This window comes from Balearica regulorum, chromosome 7, assembly GCF_011004875.1.
Source record: "Balearica regulorum gibbericeps isolate bBalReg1 chromosome 7, bBalReg1.pri, whole genome shotgun sequence".
NCBI lineage: Eukaryota > Metazoa > Chordata > Aves > Gruiformes > Gruidae > Balearica > Balearica regulorum.
Window position 1 is genome coordinate 36,070,536 of NC_046190.1, and position 17,840 is coordinate 36,088,375.

General features: G+C 35.9%; 1 protein-coding gene and 1 non-coding gene across 10 annotated transcripts in view; both read left to right on the forward strand.

Moving 5' to 3' along the window:
• CCAR1 (cell division cycle and apoptosis regulator 1) overlaps positions 1-15,422 on the forward strand; it is a 29,766-nt gene extending 14,344 nt beyond the window's left edge. For 7 of the 9 annotated variants that reach the window (XM_075758896.1, XM_075758901.1, XM_075758902.1 and 4 more), the window contains 15 exons: positions 1,035-1,148; positions 2,042-2,208; positions 2,920-3,133; positions 3,936-4,016; positions 4,656-4,841; positions 6,482-6,673; positions 7,165-7,398; positions 7,727-7,838; positions 8,098-8,139; positions 9,553-9,635; positions 10,365-10,511; positions 10,912-11,032; positions 11,601-11,786; positions 12,010-12,215; positions 13,569-15,422. In XM_075758896.1, the coding sequence (XP_075615011.1) occupies positions 1,035-1,148; positions 2,042-2,208; positions 2,920-3,133; positions 3,936-4,016; positions 4,656-4,841; positions 6,482-6,673; positions 7,165-7,398; positions 7,727-7,838; positions 8,098-8,139; positions 9,553-9,635; positions 10,365-10,511; positions 10,912-11,032; positions 11,601-11,786; positions 12,010-12,215; positions 13,569-13,628 (2,145 nt within the window). In that variant the 3' untranslated portion in view covers positions 13,629-15,422. Of the gene's footprint in view, positions 1-1,034; positions 1,149-2,041; positions 2,209-2,919; positions 3,134-3,932; positions 4,017-4,655; positions 4,842-6,481; positions 6,674-7,164; positions 7,399-7,726; positions 7,839-8,097; positions 8,140-9,552; positions 9,636-10,364; positions 10,512-10,911; positions 11,033-11,600; positions 11,787-12,009; positions 12,216-13,568 lie in introns of all 9 variants that reach the window. The other 2 variants (XM_075758900.1, XM_075758904.1) reach the window with 2 other exon arrangements.
• Positions 1,827-1,890, forward strand: LOC142602670 (small nucleolar RNA SNORD98). Its single transcript, XR_012836435.1, has one exon. It is a non-coding gene; the product is annotated as a small nucleolar RNA SNORD98 (small nucleolar RNA).
• Positions 15,423-17,840: the final 2,418 nt, after the last annotated feature.

A 17,840-nucleotide genomic window follows, 5' to 3' on the forward strand; every position in this document is an offset into this window, starting at 1 on the left:
GAAAGCTAGCTCCTGCAAGATCTCTGAATTTCCTTTCTTAGGGAATTCAGTCTGAATAGTTAACGGAGGTCGTCCCCCCCCTTTTTTTTTTAATCATTCAAGGGTCCTTTCTGTGCAGTTCATGCTCTTCTGTCTAGTGATATTTTATTTTCTTCTTTCAGATTCATCTCAATATTTATTATTTTGTTGAAAATATATTGAGCATTTTGGGATTATCTGAACATCAAAAAATGCTACATCAGGGGCTGTAATGATGTCTAAAAGACCTCACTGTCAAAACCTCTTCCTAAAACCTGTTCCAATTGAAAGGAGCATTAAAATGGGTCTGAGATTTCTAGGTCAATCTGGTTTAGAAGTATTTCATGCTAAAGATAGTTTTAGAAACAAAACTTCCTGTAACCCCTGTATTTCTGAAAGATGTTACTTTGCCTTCTGTGTATAAAAACTTTGAAGCCTTGGCTCAAATATCAGACATACTGTTGTTTTTTTCAGTTTACTGATGCAGAGCAAGAGCTGTCTTTCAGAAGGTTAAGCTTCAAAATATATTCAGTAACTGAGGAATAGCATCCTGTTTTATAATATTAACCTCTTTAGGATATAAAGCAACTTTGTTAGATTTGACTCGGCTAACAGGATGCTACAAGGATGCAGATGAATGTGTTGGTCAGTTCTCTTGTGATTCTGACAAAATGGAAGGAGTCAGTTACCAAAACCAGAAACATACTCTGTGTGCTTCTTGGTGTAGACTATTTGGCATATAGTGATAACACGTGAAGCATGTTGCTTTTATATGCTTCCAGTTTGTTGGTTTTTTTAATAAGATCACGTGTTGCATCCATGTGGCACGGAGGGAAATTGGTTCTTGTCAGACATTTTAACACTCAGTTCTACCATTTTATTTTACATTTACTTGTTTTGATTTTTTCTGTGACCTTAAGGAAAAAGTACTGGTATGTATGTGTTTGCAAGTTGTGGTCGTTGTTTACCAGTCTTAGTGGGATACCTTCACAAGACTGATCTGACTTACACAACAGGTGATGTTGATGGCTAGTCCTAGTATGGAAGATCTCTATCACAAGTCATGCGCTCTGGCTGAAGATCCCCAAGAACTTCGTGATGGATTTCAGCATCCTGCTAGACTTGTAAAGGTAAATATGCTTCAATGCCAGACACTTTTGGCAATAAAGGTTGGTTATAGAGCTTTAAAATATTTGTCGATAAGGAGGAGTTTGTAGGCAGCTAAATGATGGCTTCATTTTTCCTCTGAAGAGACCTAGTTTATACATCAGTTCTTTTTCCAGTTTATAGGAGCTCCGTCTTCACTGCATTCACATATACTGCTTGCTTCAATGTAATCAAACTCAAACAATAGATATTTGGAGAAACCCATATTAATTATGTAATAGTGAATTTTGTTAGCCTTTTTTTACAAGCACTTAGAGTTTGTTTTTTTAAGGGCTCAGCTGTGAAGAGAATACAATTGACACAACAGTTACGGAACCATTGTATTAAGTGAAATTTAACTGTTGTTGAACTGAACAACCTGTAAATGCTCCGGTGTTTGGGAACAGCACAGACTTGTTTGCCAATTAAACCCCATCATCTTAAAGCAAATGGGAGTACTTGAATTTGTAGATATAATACTCTTGTAGTCTTGTCTTTTGTAGCTTTGCTTTATAGCTTTTAAGCAGGAACGTTTATAAATGTATTGGAATTAAGACACCATTTAAATTAGTATCTGCCTCTTGTGTTAGAAAACTTTTAATTGCAAAGGAACAAGCCTATATCAATAAAAAAACTTGATGGAAAGTCTTGCAAACAAGAATGAGTGATGATGTTTTAAACCTATTCCATTACTGAAATACTCTGTGGAAAAAAATAACTGAACTCTTTCTTGACTGACTTTCATTTTCAGATTTCAAAATAATGTGACAGTTTACTCATGGATTTCATTGTATGTGCTATGAAATATTCTTTGCGCTTTGGGAAAATGACTCTTTACCCCTAGTAGGGGAACATTCAGAAGACTCTTTTTGTCTAGTTTTTAGTGGGTATGAAAGGCAAAGATGAAGCTATGGCTATTGGAGGACACTGGTCCCCATCACTGGATGGACCTGATCCAGAAAAGGACCCTTCCGTGCTGATAAAGACGGCTATTCGTTGTTGCAAGGCTCTTACAGGGATTGACTTAAGTGTGTGCACACAATGGTAAGTACTGTACTGCAAAGCAAAGTATGCTGTAGAAATACTTGTCTGTTACCTGAAGTTTAAAAAAAAGATGGAAAAACCTCTTTTTCTTTGTCTGCTGCTCTTGGTAGTGCAGGTAAACTACTCAAAGGATGTTCTGTTTTGTATTAAGCTTGATTGGTGCCAACTGTGGTGAATACTGCATTAAGAACTAATTAAAAATTCTGGATTTATTTTGACATGTTATGCTGTAATTTTTTTAATGAATGTGCGTTGAAAATATTTTTCATTTTGTGCATAGCTGGAGAAGATCGTCAAGAGAACTTCATTTCATTGTTCTTTTGTTATAAATAAATAGCCGTTCGTTATATAGCCATATTTTCTCTTGATGAGATTTTGTCCTTTGTTCATGCTCATTGCGGTTTTACTAATACCAGGAAAGTCTATTGTGCCACACTTCAAGTGCTTCAGCAACTTTATTTGCGCGTTAAACTTATGTGAGCTAAACAACAAGTTATATAAAAAAGAATTATTTTGGTTTTCCTCCTTTTCAATTGTGATACCTTTTTACAGTGTGCCAAAAGAGAAAATATGGCTTCCATAATTTTTTTCTTTAGATAAACTTCAAGGTCTTGCAGCAAAGTTTCTTTACTTGATGTGCTACAAGTGATCTAGGCTCTTTAAAATGTATTGTAGAATTTTTTTTCCAACATGCTTCTTCCCTTGCAACAGGTACCGTTTTGCAGAGATTCGCTACCATCGCCCTGAGGAGACCCACAAGGGGCGTACAGTTCCAGCTCATGTGGAGACAGTGGTTTTATTTTTCCCGGATGTTTGGCATTGCCTTCCCACCCGCTCAGAGTGGGAAACCCTCTCCCGAGGATACAAGCAGCAGCTGGTCGAGAAGCTTCAGGGTGAACGCAAGGAGGCTGATGGAGAACAGGCACTGAACGCTAATCCCTTTTTCTATTTCTGCTTCTCACAGGCACAGGAACACAGGCACAAAATGCACACCACATACTACACAACATACATACATAGGAGGAACATAACTGGTAACAATGACTGGTAAACCAGCTTTCAGCAGTGTAGTGAATGTTGGTTTTTATTTTTTTCAGCTAGTTCACTAACTTTAAATGTGTATGCTGATATCACAAATGGAATTAAATTGTGCTTATGATGCGCAGAAAATTTTTTATCATAGACGTAGTTGCTGGAATCTGGGACCAGTTGTTGAGTGAGATGCAGTTTATGAATAGCTGTCTCTAAACATTTTGCCATTTTCTAAAATTCCTAAATTCTCTCTTGTGGCCAGTTCTAATTGTGGTATTTGAAATTGAACAAACGCTAGTCTGAAACATCTGAATTTCAGGCCATGTGGCTGATCAACATCTTGGAATAAGGGAAGGTCTGACTGAACAAAGTAATTTGGGGGACTTAAAATCTGGGGAAAGATCACACACTGTGTGGTTAATGGAGACCAGCAGTGTCTGTGTAACCCCGATATTCTTTGTGGTGTTGCTTATCACCCTTTTGTGTTCCACAGATCTGGCTTGTATTGGCTGAGTGGCACTGTGATCATTTATAAAGTGGTAGAATGTGTGTGTGAACTTGTCTAAATAATAACTTTAGGAGAAGACTATCTGAAACAGTTGTGACCTTGCACAGATCAGCAACAGAATTTAAAAAATAACTGAAATGCTTTCAAGCCTTCTGAATGATAATTTCTAAATTTTATTTGTCAGGACGAAGAGGAAAAGGATGATGGGGAAGCTAAAGAGATCTCTACACCTACGCACTGGTCTAAACTGGATCCCAAAACAATGAAGGTAACGCTTTTCTTAAAAATTAGTTCTGTCGTATATTTTCATTTTTAAGGCACAGCCTGAAACACAACTGTATATTCCCTTCACTGAACAAAAAACCTTCAGTAGTGTTTTATCTTCCTTGCTGATTTTACAGGTATTAGATGTGATAACGCAGTATGCAAGTGTGACTCCTGACAGCTAATTGAAACTATTTTGAACTTTGTACAATTAAAGTGTATCACATATGATACATTAACTGGAAAATGAAAGTTCTGCAGTAATCTGGTCGTGTCTACTTGTGTTAAAAAATACGGGGTTTAAAATACTTTAATGTTAGTTTAAAAAGGCAATAATTATACAAAAATGTATGTCGGGTGATGCAATAAAAAGTTTCCTTGAAAGGATTAGTAGTACGAAATTATTTTACTATAGTAAAATCTTTTCCCTGCCCCTCTGAAAAGTCCCTCAAAAAGGGGTTCTTTGAGAGCACAATTTTAAATGTAGTATGTTTGATATCAGTAAATATTAGTGGTTTTCAGCATGGATTTAAAAAATAGAGTTGACTTTTCAGTGATCTTAATTTTTACTTCACCTTTTCTGCTAATCACATGTTTTGCAATGTCACTGGTTGATACCACTTACAGAGCTTTTATTTACCAGGTAAATGACCTTCGCAAAGAATTAGAAAGTCGAACCCTTAGCTCTAAAGGACTGAAATCTCAGTTGATAGCTCGACTGACAAAGCAGCTGAAAGTAGAGGAACAAAAAGAAGAGCAAAAGGAGCTAGAGAAGTCTGAGAAAGAAGAGGAAGAGGAGGAGGATAGGAAGTCTGAAGATGACAAAGAGGTTAGGCTTTGGGCACATTTGCTTTAAGTCTTATTAAATATACATAAAATATTCTATATAAAATTTGTATAAATATATATACATATAAAAAGTACAGGAGTATGCCTAGTTGTGTTGGGATTTTGTAGTTCTCAGATGGCTGTACTGGGAACTCGTGCTGTAACTGGAGCTGCTGAATTGGAACAAAACCTTGGCAAGTTTGAATTTCTTTGTATCCACAAAGTCAACTGAAATGTGCGACTGCACTAAGGGTGTCTAAATTAATGTCAGACCTTAAATGTAAGGAAAAATAAATCCTGAACTCCCCAGAAAAACTATGCTCAAGAATGGGTAAATGCACTTAACAAGATCTTAACTTCTTAAACCTACATGAAAAGTAGCTGCTTAGTTATAGTGGGTTTTAGTGGTATACAAGCCTTAGGGAATTATTGTGGAAATGGAGGGGAGGGCAGGTTCCAGTCTGTAGAAGGTTATAGTGTCTCACACAGTCACATTTCTCCATGTGGCTAATGGTTTGCTTAGGTTTGTTTTCCCTTACTATGAAGCTTTAATTTTTGCTTTTGGATAAACTCCCTGTGTATTGAAGTTTCTCAGTTTTGCTGGTGGTAGTTTCAGTACTACTTAGTCTGTTTTGCTATTTCACAAAGATAGATAAGATCTGTGCAATAAGGCCACAGCTCAACCAGAGAAAAGGGGCGTAAATGTCTGAAGAATGTATTCTGTGTTAGTTGCTTTTGAACCTGCCTTTTTGTGTATCACTTGATAACCAATATGGGATGATAGGAAATGTTAGATATCTCTGCAAACCTTGTTGAGGGAGCAAAGGCCATGAGATTGCTGATTCTGTCAGCTGCTGCCTTCTCCTACAGCTTGGATGGGCTTCAACTGTCTTGGGGTTTCTTGCCACAGCTTTTTTTAAGATTAGGACAGGAACCTTTGATTGTGCTTGCTTTTTTAAAAAAGCACAGGCTCTGCCATGACTTTTTTCCATACTCATAAGACTTTAATATTTCTCTCTTGGTAATCTGCTTGGGTTTTTTTCTTTTTTTAACCTCTTGTTCCGATTTGCATCAGTTGTATCTCTAGACATTGTGTTTCCCGTAATCAAGAGCTGAGTAAATTGTCATCTGGTAATTGTTAAAGCTGTATTGGATATCTTTGGGAAGATGATGTATGAAGCCTTTACTCTTGCTATGTAAGGAATAAGACAGCTTACTGTACTATACAGCTCTAGAAACACCCCTAAACAAACAAAAGACCACTCAGGAGTATTGACTCCTTTGCTAGCTCACATACCATTTCTTGAGGTGAACCAGCTTGAGTCCTTCCAATGTCAAGTAAACATGCTGCAGTTAGCATCATAGGATAGTTGGAAGGCACTCGTTGCTCTGTGGGCTAAGCAGCACTCCGTGTCCTGCTTTGTGCTGCTCAAGTTTCCAGTCATCTGAGGTGAGTGTTGGCAGTAGAGACAGTATGTGTTCTGGAAATTCTAGTCTGTAACTTGTCTTCTGTGTTGCATTCAGCAGCTTAGGCTTTCCTTTGCTTTCTTCAAAGCAGTGAGTCCTAAAAACTAATATATATATAGGCTGAAAACTTAGCTTTGGAATATACTGTATGTTAATTTTTTTTACTCTTTTTAGGAAGAGGAAAGAAAACGTCAAGAAGAAATGGAACGTCAGCGGCGGGAGAGACGATATATCTTGCCTGATGAACCAGCAATCATTGTACATCCGAACTGGGCAGCAAAGAGTGGGAAGTTTGACTGCAGCATTATGTCTCTTAGTGTTCTTCTGGACTATAGATTAGAAGATAATAAAGAACATTCCTTTGAGGTAATTTAGCTATAGTACTTAGAGTTAGTCGTTCTTGCTTTTTTTTTAATTCTGTGCGATAACTGCAGTATTTTTAAATTGTAAAAGTTTATGATAGCATGACAAAATAAAACCTAAATAAGTTAGTTTCTTTGTGCGATACCTAGAAAAAATTGTCCGGGCTTTGGTACATGGTTTACAATAGCAGTGTAGTCACTGTATGATATTCAGATGAAATCCACAGGTTTTCAGATATGGAACTGAGTTTATAATTTATACAGCTAGTCTAGGTCCTAAACTACTGCAGTACAAGAAAGAAGCATTTTTTTATAAAGTAGTTTAAGATTTCCATATTCAAAGTGGACAGTAAGAAATCTGACACTACATAAAAATCTGACATGGTTCAAGTTGGTAAGATAGCACCTTGTAGCTATTTAGTCATAAGTGTACAAATTTTTAATATATATTTTAAAACTTTTTCGTTATTTCTCTTTTCATTTTTTTATGCGCAGGTATCATTGTTTGCAGAACTCTTCAATGAAATGCTTCAGAGAGATTTTGGTGTCAGAATTTACAAAGCACTGATTTCTCTCCCAGAGAGGGAGGACAAAAAAGACAAAAAAAGCAAAAAAGATGAGAGAAAAGAAAAAAAAGAAGAAAAAGATGATGAAACAGATGATCCAAAACCGAAGAGGAGAAAATCTGGAGATGATAAAGACAAAAAAGAAGATAGAGATGAAAAGAAGGTCTGCAGCTAGCTCACATGAAGTACTACCCTGTCTGGATCACAGTTAAACTGTTCCTATTTGAATTTTACTTAATTGCTTTGAAAAACTCAGGTCTTGTTGTGTTAGTTAATTGATTTGACTTGTTGATCTATTTTCAATCATATTCAGTAATTAAAAAGCTTTACAGATATATTGGGGTATTTTAACATTCAGCTATACCACATACATTTGTATTTGCTTGTGACTAAATATAAATATAAGCAAATTTTGAATGAATGGTAGTGAGGTTTTTACCTTCCTGGGTTTTAGTTCTGACTGGATAAACTTTTATGAACTTTTGTTACAGAGGGAAGATAAAAGGAAAGATGATTCTAAAGATGAAGAAGAAACTGAAGATGACAATAATCAAGAAGAATATGATCCGATGGAGGCAGAAGATGCTGAAGATGAAGATGAAGGTATCTTGAATTATGAATTTCATGGCTTTCAGAAAATTTTTTTATTGTCACTGTGTATGTTCTTTCAAGCTGGAGAATGCACTGGAACTAAATAATTTTAAAGTTGCATTATTAGACTAATTTTATTTTAGTAACTCTGACCAGATCTACTTAAAATGTAAGTGCCTTTATGCTAGGCATTGTATGAACATAGTTAATATAAACTAGCTGTGGTACTCAAAGTAAGGCATGCATATAGAAGTGGTTTTATTTTTTTCAGAATGCAGACCACTCGCAACTCCCATTGAAGTCAGTAGGAGATGTGAGTATTCAGCACCTCTGAAAAACCAAGCCACTTTTAAGTGCCTAAACTTCCTATTCCTCAGTTCTGAAATGTCATCCTGTTTTTATTAGGCCAGAATGTAGTGTGGGGTGCTCTTTACATGATGTTATGAGGAGTTGATCTCTGGGTGGAGTTGTGTTTGCCTGAAGAAACAGGGAAAGGGACGGGGGAACTTTTCTATCTCCAGGGAGCTGCAGTAGCCCTCTTTCCCTACTCAGAGATTTAGAAAAGTGTAAGACATGGTGTATACTCTTTGGTTTGTACTTCTTTGGGGTTTTTGTCCTTTTGTGGAGAGTTTTTGCTGGAGATGCCGGTTTTAACTGCTTAGATACTGTAGTCCTAGCATTTTCTAACCAGCATTTTTAGTTGTATTTTTGGCAGAGTACTGCATCAGCCTTAAAAAATTGGTGCTAATATGTGGTTCCCAAAATAAGAGTTATTTGCTTGTAATCTGGCTGTGAGATTGCCCTGGGCTTGTCTGTTCTGTACTTCCCATAATCTGTCCTTGTGCCATTCCCAGTCAGAGTTGCTGAGAACAATCCAACATGCCATGGAGGTGCAGGAGAAAGCTATTGGTTCTCAGAAACCTGTTGGCAAAATTAGACAAGTGTTGTGATATGTAGTTTTTTCCAAAGTTTTCCTCACAAGAAAGGTGAGCTTAAAGCTGAGCTTGGCACGTCATTCTCTCTGACCAAAGACTTGCACATAAGGTACAGAGCTGCATGCCATAATCCGTCCCTGCAGTTGTCTTATTCCTCTTTCTCTCTTGATTTTAGATGTAGTTTTACTGTACTGTCCACCTTTAAACAAAAAACCTGCAGTTTGTAATTCACATCCAATAAGTGAAGTGATCTGTAACTTCTTGGAGAATCTAAATCATAGGAGTAGGAATATCTCACTTAGGCATGAGTATAAATGCATGTTTTTAATTATGTAGTTCATAGGGGGTTTATGATAGAAAATATTTGAGAGTAAATAGTACTGATTTTGTCCTAATAGGAATAACCATAGCTGAATGCAGACTCTGCCAAGCCTCATTAGGGAGAGTTGTGGTAATTTTCTGCACACCACTTAAATAGATGGTGATGGTGGTGGAACTCGTTTTGGCCTAGTTTAGCATTTGTTTTGGCTCTTCTATCCTGTGTGTGTGTGAAAGAAACACAGCGGGGGTGGGGGAATTCCAAATGGCTTATGTTAAAATAAGACCAGAGAAAAGTCAGAATTTAACAGGACTCACTTAAATGCCATTTGTTTTTTTATTTTTCAGGGAAATACACTAATTTTGTATATTTGGGGGGTTATGTGAACTTTTTCAATGAACATATGTATTTTGAGATAGCGGTTATAGAATTGTTTGCTGTGGGTGTTTTGAATTTTCTTTCTGTTTTACAGACCGGGAGGAAGAGGAAATGAACAAACGGGAGGACAGAAGAGAGGGAAACAGGCATTGTAAAGAGAGGTCATCTAAAGATAAAGTAATTAACACCTTTCTTAACCACATATAACCTTGTTAGAGGTGTCCTAATTAAAGGTTAACTTCATTTTTTGTTATAAGACCTATTTGCACTCCTTGATTCCTTCAGCACTTCTGAGGACTACTGTGTGTGCACGTAAGAGGCAGCAGATGTGATTATTTTGTCCATTATTTTCAACTGCTGTATTCTTACATAAGAAACACGGAAACTTAGCTTGATGGATAAACAAATTTCTGATTATTTTCATTTTTTCTTCAAGGAAAAATGGGAGATGTAGGAATAGAAATAATGTGAAAACACAGTCTGCAGAACTGCTGTAGCTGTGAGCTGGATGCTCATTCATTACATGTTTGTGGGGATTTTACTTTGAAAACAGTTGTTCAGTAAAATGTATGATTGGGAGGAAAAGGGATGTTTACTATTCCTTGTTTAATTAGGTTAATTCAATTTTTTTTGCATATTAGCATGAAAAAGAAAATCTGTCTACCAGATGTTACTGTCCATTGTACTGTAATTCTTTTAAATATATGAAGGATTACTTGTGCTAAATAGGTTGCTTATATTTGAGCTCAGTAGGTAGATGCTGGTTATATTAATCACTCAACTGAAAGTAACAATAAAATGAACAGAGGAAAACATTTGTTAACTGAAAAGTTTACGTGGTTTTACTAGATGATGGGAAAATTATATTTTAACTTCCTAATGATCCCATGATGATTTTTTTCATAGGAGAAAGACAAGACGCAGATGGTAACTGTTAATAGGGATCTTCTGATGGCTTTCGTTTATTTTGATCAAAGTCATTGTGGCTATCTTCTGGAGAAGGACATGGAGGAGATACTTTACACTCTTGGACTACACCTGTCACGTGCTCAGGTTTTGTATAGTAATAGAATTCTCTCTGAAAATATTACAGGGATTATGTAAGTGGGAGGAATATAGTTTAGCTTCTAAAGACTGTTGCTTACATACTTGATCCCTAATTTTTATGTAGCCGCTTCATATCTAGGATTAAATGCTATTTTAATCTTTTGTAAATTGTCTTGGAATGAAAAGATGAAATTTGCAGCTCTTAATATGCCCGTATTGTATATGTAGCCTTTGTCTCAAAATTGTATCTTTTTTTTCCCTAGCTTGTTTTCATTTTAAGCCCCAGTATGTTAAAGTTCAAAAAGCAATTTCTCTTAAGTTTTTGAAGTTAAAATAATTCTTGTTTAGGTAATAGAATGTCTGTGTATTAAGTAACACTGTGTTTCTTTCCATGGCTGTGTTTTAGGTCAAGAAGCTGCTTAATAAAGTAGTGCTTCGAGAATCTTGCTTTTATAGAAGACTAACAGATACTTCTAAGGATGAAGAAAATCAAGAAGAGTCCGAAGAGCTACAGGAAGATATGTTAGGTGGTATTACTTTTTTTTTTTGCTATAGACTTCCAGAGAATTGTTTGTGCAAATTATAATGAGGGTTCTGAGATAACTTGCTTTCTTGCAGAAGCTAACTCAGGTCTGCAGGGAACCTGCCAGTTTGGAAAAGGAAATATTGGGTGGTTCACAAATTACAGTATTTCTGGCTTCCAACACATCTTGTTACATTTACAGGATAAATCTTACTATCTTGGAACAAGGAGGAGGACAGGGGTTAATGTTGCATATTGATGAACAACATTTTTCATTCACAGCAGTTTTTCATTCAAGAGGATCAGTGCTGTAGGTAGTAGAACATAGGCTGAGTTTTGAAGACAAATTACTGCAGAAAGGTGTGGAAGAACGTCATGAAAGATCATGCTCCATTTTTGGGGGGAGAGGCATTGGGGTAAGGAGGGAGGAGAGAAATGTGATGGATAGACCAGCAAACTTGAATCTGTATTTATTCTTCTAGGAATTTATTCTTCTGAGAAGCTTTTCAGGTTGGTCACTAGAACTGAAAAATAACAATGACTATTTTCTAATGCTACTTAATCTAATACAGGAAACAGATTACTGTTACCGTCGCCTACTATAAAGCAAGAATCAAAAGCCATAGAAGAAAATGTCGGCCTCATTGTGTACAATGGAGCTATGGTGGATGTTGGGAGCCTTTTACAGAAGCTGGAGAAGAGTGAAAGAGTGCGGGCAGAGATAGAACAAAAGCTTCAGTTACTAGAAGAAAAAACAGGTGGGACATTACTTTGAAGGTGGTACTTTGATGCAAGAGGCTAAGACTTTTTAAGTAGATAAACCAATTTGAGTAAAATTTGTGATCTACCTTTCTTAGCTGTTTGCTTACCATAAATATTTTCTATTTCCCAAGCCCTTTGAACTTGCACACCAACTATTGTTGAGTACCCTATTCACCATGCTGAAAGGCTTTCATCTTTTTTTTTTTTTCCCCCCCTAAGATGAGGATGAAAAGACCATGCTACAACTGGAGAATTCTAACAAAAGTCTGTCTGCGGAGCTCAAAGAAGTGAAAAAGGACCTTGGCCAACTGCAAGAAAATTTGAAGATTTCAGATGATAAAAATTTGCAGTTTGAGGGTCAGCTGAATAAGACAATCAAAAATTTAGCTACTGTTATGGATGAAATACAGAGTGTTCTTAAACAGGTTAGAGTTGTTTAATTCCATTTTTTATTATTGAACGTGGGCTTTCTGTAGACTAAATTATCAGAAAAAAACTTTAAAACAAAAAATTTTCACATGAATTCAGGGCAGTAGTATCTTAATATATATAAGATGCTCAATGTGATACTAATTGTTTAAAGATAACAAAATCTATTATTTTCTAAGCTATGAAACACATGGTTTTGACTTAAATGTTTTAAAAAAGGTGTAAATATTAATGTAAATCTCAAACCATCTTAATGATTTCCTGTCCTGATCTTGTCCATCCCAACAGTCCAAATCTGTTCTTCTGTTTCATCAGTTAAGAGTAATTTTTTCAAAGCAGAACTTAAGTATTTCAACTTACGTGGGGCTATGTCAGTCAAATGAGTTCTAAGCAAAACACATAATGCTCCAGAGCATTTCTGTCCCGTACAGAAAGATACTTGCACATTCCCTAGGAATGCTGTGCGGGCCTGTTAAGTAAGGCTGAATAGAAGTAGGTTATGAGCCTTGCTTCTACTTCTATCTACATTTATTTTGAAAAGATAATATAGCATCTACAAAAGCTCTAAAACCGAAACAAAACTACACACACCAAAAAAAGTAGAAAACTTAACAAATGTTAGAACATTTTCCCCTCCTTGTAGGATACAAGTGATGCATCATATAAGTCACTGTAGCTTATTAAATTGGCAGTACCTTGCAGCCGTTTGCTGTCAGTACTGTTATGCAGTCCTCTGCTCACTACATGTTGTAGACCTGCTACCGGACCAGAACCGGCAGCTGAAGGTACTGCATAACCCTCTTTTGCCATGCTCTTAGCTCATTTAAATAGCCTTGCTCATTCTGCTGTTACTTTTGAGATGAAAATGTCTTCTAAGACAAGGGTTCTCAGATGGCTTTGACCAGTATAAGTATGTTATGTTAGAACTGTTTTACGGTAAATTATTATCCTAATGTAATGGATTTTGCAAAAACTGTTTTCACTTGCTCTTTAAAGAAAAAAAAAAAAAAACGCAACAAACAACTAAACAAAACCCAACCAACCAAGAGGAGAAAAAAAAAACCCCAAACCAACAACCCCCAAACCTTTAGACTATAAAGTGAGGCTTCTGGGGATGTTTTGTGTGCTGCTCTTCAGAATTGCTTAGGTCACATTTAATTTCTGCCCCCTCAATTTTTTTTCAGGAAGATACTGGAAATATGAATTGGTTATAATTGAACTAAGATATCAGTTTGCATAGTATTTAAAGTTGACATCAAACAGTATCTTTGTCTCATGCTGCTTTACAGTTCACATGAGAAGTATCAGTTCTAGAATTCATGTTATCCTCTCCCTTTTTTGTTTTAAAGGATATTGTGAAGAACGAAGATAAAGATCAGAAATCCAAAGAAAATGGAGCAAACGTATGATAAAACTGCTGCTGTTTAGAAGAATGGTGTTACATAATGTAATATAAATCATGATACCAGAATGTATGGGAAGTGATGCATGTTTGATTTTAGTAGTATAAATATCTTAGTTCCAAAAGATGTATAAAGTTTTATGAACGTGAGTGTCTGCTTCTGAAGATTGCTTGTAATTCTTAGCATTCAATTTGAGACACTCCTCGAGTGAAAATAATTTTGCATTGCAAAATGTTTTAGGATGAACTTTGTTATAGTTTTAACCCTAATAAAGTTCATCAACGTAATGAACAGTAGCAAGTATTTAATTACCAAATGTTTTTCATTAAAGTCTAGTGAAATCAAAATTTTCATTATTTATAGAATTGCCATTTTTAGGTTTTTATTTTTATTTCGGTCTAATTAGTCTTTTTAAATACAAATATAAATCACAAAATAGCATGCTGCTTAATTTTGCAAGTAAAGATTTTTTTTTTAAAAAAAGCTTCTTGGATTTTTTTTTTACTTGTCACAACTTTCTTTCACTTCCACATGTAACTTTCTTCCCCAAAGCTGCTTGTATTAAAGCCTCATAATATACAGTAGTTCAGATGACTTAAGAAAGCAATAGAAACCTACCAAAATACAGGTAGGGTTGTGAGATTTATATGAAAATACGTGGGCCTGTTTTAAATGTATGTCATTTGTGTTCCTTTAATTGTTCTTATCTTTGGATTAATATATATGCTCCTTTTTAATAACAAATGCAGTGTATTAAAATGTATGGTAGGATACCAGGCCAGTAGATGTCAGAGTAATGCCTTACATGGAGGAAAAGCTACCATTGTAAGCTGCCTTTAATTAAATTTGGACTTCTTTCTCAGTATGTGTAATTACTTCAAAGATTTTAGTCCAACAAAAGAATGGATACGCAAGTACCAATACTCCATGTTAAAATTACTACAGAGCGGGAGACAACTTGTTTTGTTGAAAGTGGGTAAGATTGCCTTCCTTTTGTGTTCACAAATCCCTAGAGGTCTAAACTTAAAACTGACATAATTGTCAAAGGCAACTTATTCAAATAATGTGAAATATGAACAATTGTATTTTGGTGCAACTTCCAGGAAAATCAGTTTTGAAGGTTGGGACAGAAGTGTTTTGTTACAGAAATGGTTAATTTTAGTAGACCTTTTTTAGCCTAGGTGTCCTAGGTAACTACATACCTGTTAAGAGTCCAAGTGCCATAATATGTGTGAATAACCTACATGGAAACTCATGTAGCTTTATCAAGATACACATTAAAATGCCTGAGTTTATGTCCAAAAGAGTCTAAGCTGGTGCTTTTACCACTTCCCTTTCTTGGCTGTTTCGTAGCTAGGCAAGTAAAAGACATTTTCATTAAAATAACATGCATAAGCTTCCCCCTCATTCATCTCAGTTGAGTCACTGTATATCTTCACTGTTCACACTAAAGTAGGAAGTACTATAAAAACACTATTGCATAGAACTACACAGAACATGCATGCTTTATGAATTAAGAGTTAGCATCCCATTAGAATGGTGATAATTAATCTTATGAAAAGCGTTATCTGTGGTGTACAGATAGTGTTAACAAATTCTTTTGTAATCAAATTCTATTTTTCACCTTTTGTACAAATTGTTGACAGCATGTTTCATTTTTGACATTGAGAACTGTTTATTTAAATGGACTTGAAAGGATTGCATTTGAAATGCTTTGTTCATGAATTTTCAGCAGTACATGTGAACATACAAGAAAATAATTCTAGAATTCAAGATAACATCTTTTTAGGCACATTGAAATGTCTGTTGAAATATTTTGCTGGGGTGTTTTTACCTTAAACTGCTGAGCTGAAATCAGTTGTTGCAAGGAGCAGGCTTCATCTTGTGTTTCAGCGAGTGGCCCTGTGAGATAGTTGCTAGGCTGATACAGATTTTTACAGTATTTAAGAAAAGAGCATTTGTTAGAATGAGTGTAATCTTTATATTGCTTTGATGTAATAGTGTTTCAGATACTATGTACAGTCTGCATTTATGTTGGAAAGGAAATTAAAAGGGTTAAGAATAAAGAAAAAAAAAAACCAACAAGGAAAAGTTTTACAACCTACGCACAGCTTGACCAGTCTCCTGAAGCACAACTAACCTGAGGAAGAACAGACGTCTCTACAGACTGTTTATGTTGCTTTACAAAACAGCACAAGGTTCTGTATATACGTAGCATCAATGCTGGTTGTTAGCTAAAGCTTCTTTGTAATATTTGCAGAAATATAACTAATTCTTAAGAAAATTGAATAGAGTATCAGTAATTGAGGTTGGCAGAAGCCATCTTACGTTGTTTTTAATTTATGAACAATGTTTTTCCATTTCATGTCCACAGTTCCCACCTCACAGGCTTTCTACTTCTAAGTCTTTCATTACATATCAGTTGCTGGTGAAAGGCTAGTAAAATTGAGCCTAAGCCGGGTCTTTCTCTGATGCCTCAATGTCCAGTTTGTTTGTAGTTTTAAAATCATCATAGATGGTCTATGGAAAGTAGTAAATCTCAGACTGCCTTGTTCTGCAGCGAAAGCACTGCTACAGCAGGCCAGAAAATGGAATCTGATCTCAGTTTATAGATTATTTCCCTCCCCTTTTATATTTTGACTAGTTTGGGGGAATTAATGAGTTAAATCCTTACAAAGTGACATTCAGACTAGTGGATGTCTGCAATTAAGGCTAGGAAGAAAGTTTCATGTGATGCATCTATGTGCAAAGTGGTCTAAAATAAAGTAGACTCTGGAGGCACCTTTGCTTTTGCTCTGGTAATGAAAAGGCGGAAGTACAGCGTTTCAGCACTACTTAGCAACGGTGGCAAAAAGACCAGTACTGAATTAATGGAGCTGCTTCCACCACCGCTGCGTGTTCTGCCACTTAATGTTTTCTTGACTCGCTCAGTGCTTGATGCTTGTGCCTGTAGCGCCTGGGCACTGCTGCAAAATCACTTCCCAGTTCTTGCTTGCTTTATCTGGTGTCCTCTGGCTCAGCCTGGGGCGCCCTGAAGTGTACAATGGAGAAGTTGGAAATCTCTGGTGCCCAGTGGGTTTCCACACATTGAGCATTTACAATTGAATTGTTTCAGAATCTAACAATATGAAGCCTAGTCTTTTAACATAACTTTTTTTTTTTTTTGGTGTTTAACTGCTTTGAGAGAGGTGAATGGCTTTCAGTCCATCTTTCTGCTGAGTAATGTACTGTGTGAATATCTGTTTGGACTTACATAACACAGTTAACTTTCACTGATAATTTTATCAGGAATGTGCACAAAATGTGTTTTTTCTCTTGCTTCTCTGTAATCTTTCTGTACCCAGGTCAGGTTCTTACCTTGAATGCATTTGTTCAGTGCAGTTTATATTTAAAAATACAAAATATAAAATAATTCATTTTGAGTGACTGAGTCTTATGACCAGCAATAGATTGCAAAATGTGTAGGTAGCACAGTCAACACACGGTAATATTTTCCAGAAAGAAGTGGTTCAAGTAGAAAGTCAACTGGAACTTTGATGTTGCCATGTAATGCAACAATAAAAATGGCATAAATATTGAATACCTCTACTCAGCTGTCAAAATTGTCAGTGTTTTCCCACTAAGCTTTTATATTTCTGCATACTGGGTCTCGTTAGATCTATGGCACAAAAGTAGTTACAGTAGAAAGCTGTAATAACAAAATGCATTACTTTCAAGCAAAAATAATTTTCCCTTTTTATTCATCCACTATATAATCCATGGCATTATGATACAAAGTATAAATTCAGAGTTTTGGAACACCCCAACTATTGCCTGAAGTCATGTTTTGCAGCAGTGTTTCAACTGGTTAGGAACATTGCTTTTGGATTTCTAGATATCCGATACCTGAATTTGTATTGAAAACATGTGCCACTGCAGTTGCATGCTGCTTTTGATTTCCTGTATCATCCTGGGTTTTAAATTGTTCTCTTTAACAAGTGGATTCTAACTTGTTTGAGAATTCAGGTCAAGTACCCTACAGTAAGTGTGAGAACCAGTATCTTTTCAGGTGTGATTCAGTAATCTGCAAGGTGTTGTATCTAGCCCAATATTAGTTCAGTTCTCTTTATTCTTGTTTCTAAAATGACAGCAGGATAGTGGAGCTGAGTAGATTTGTTGCATGCCGCAATTTGATTTTTTTGGTGCCGGGTAATGAGGTTAAATTACTAGAGTTTTTCC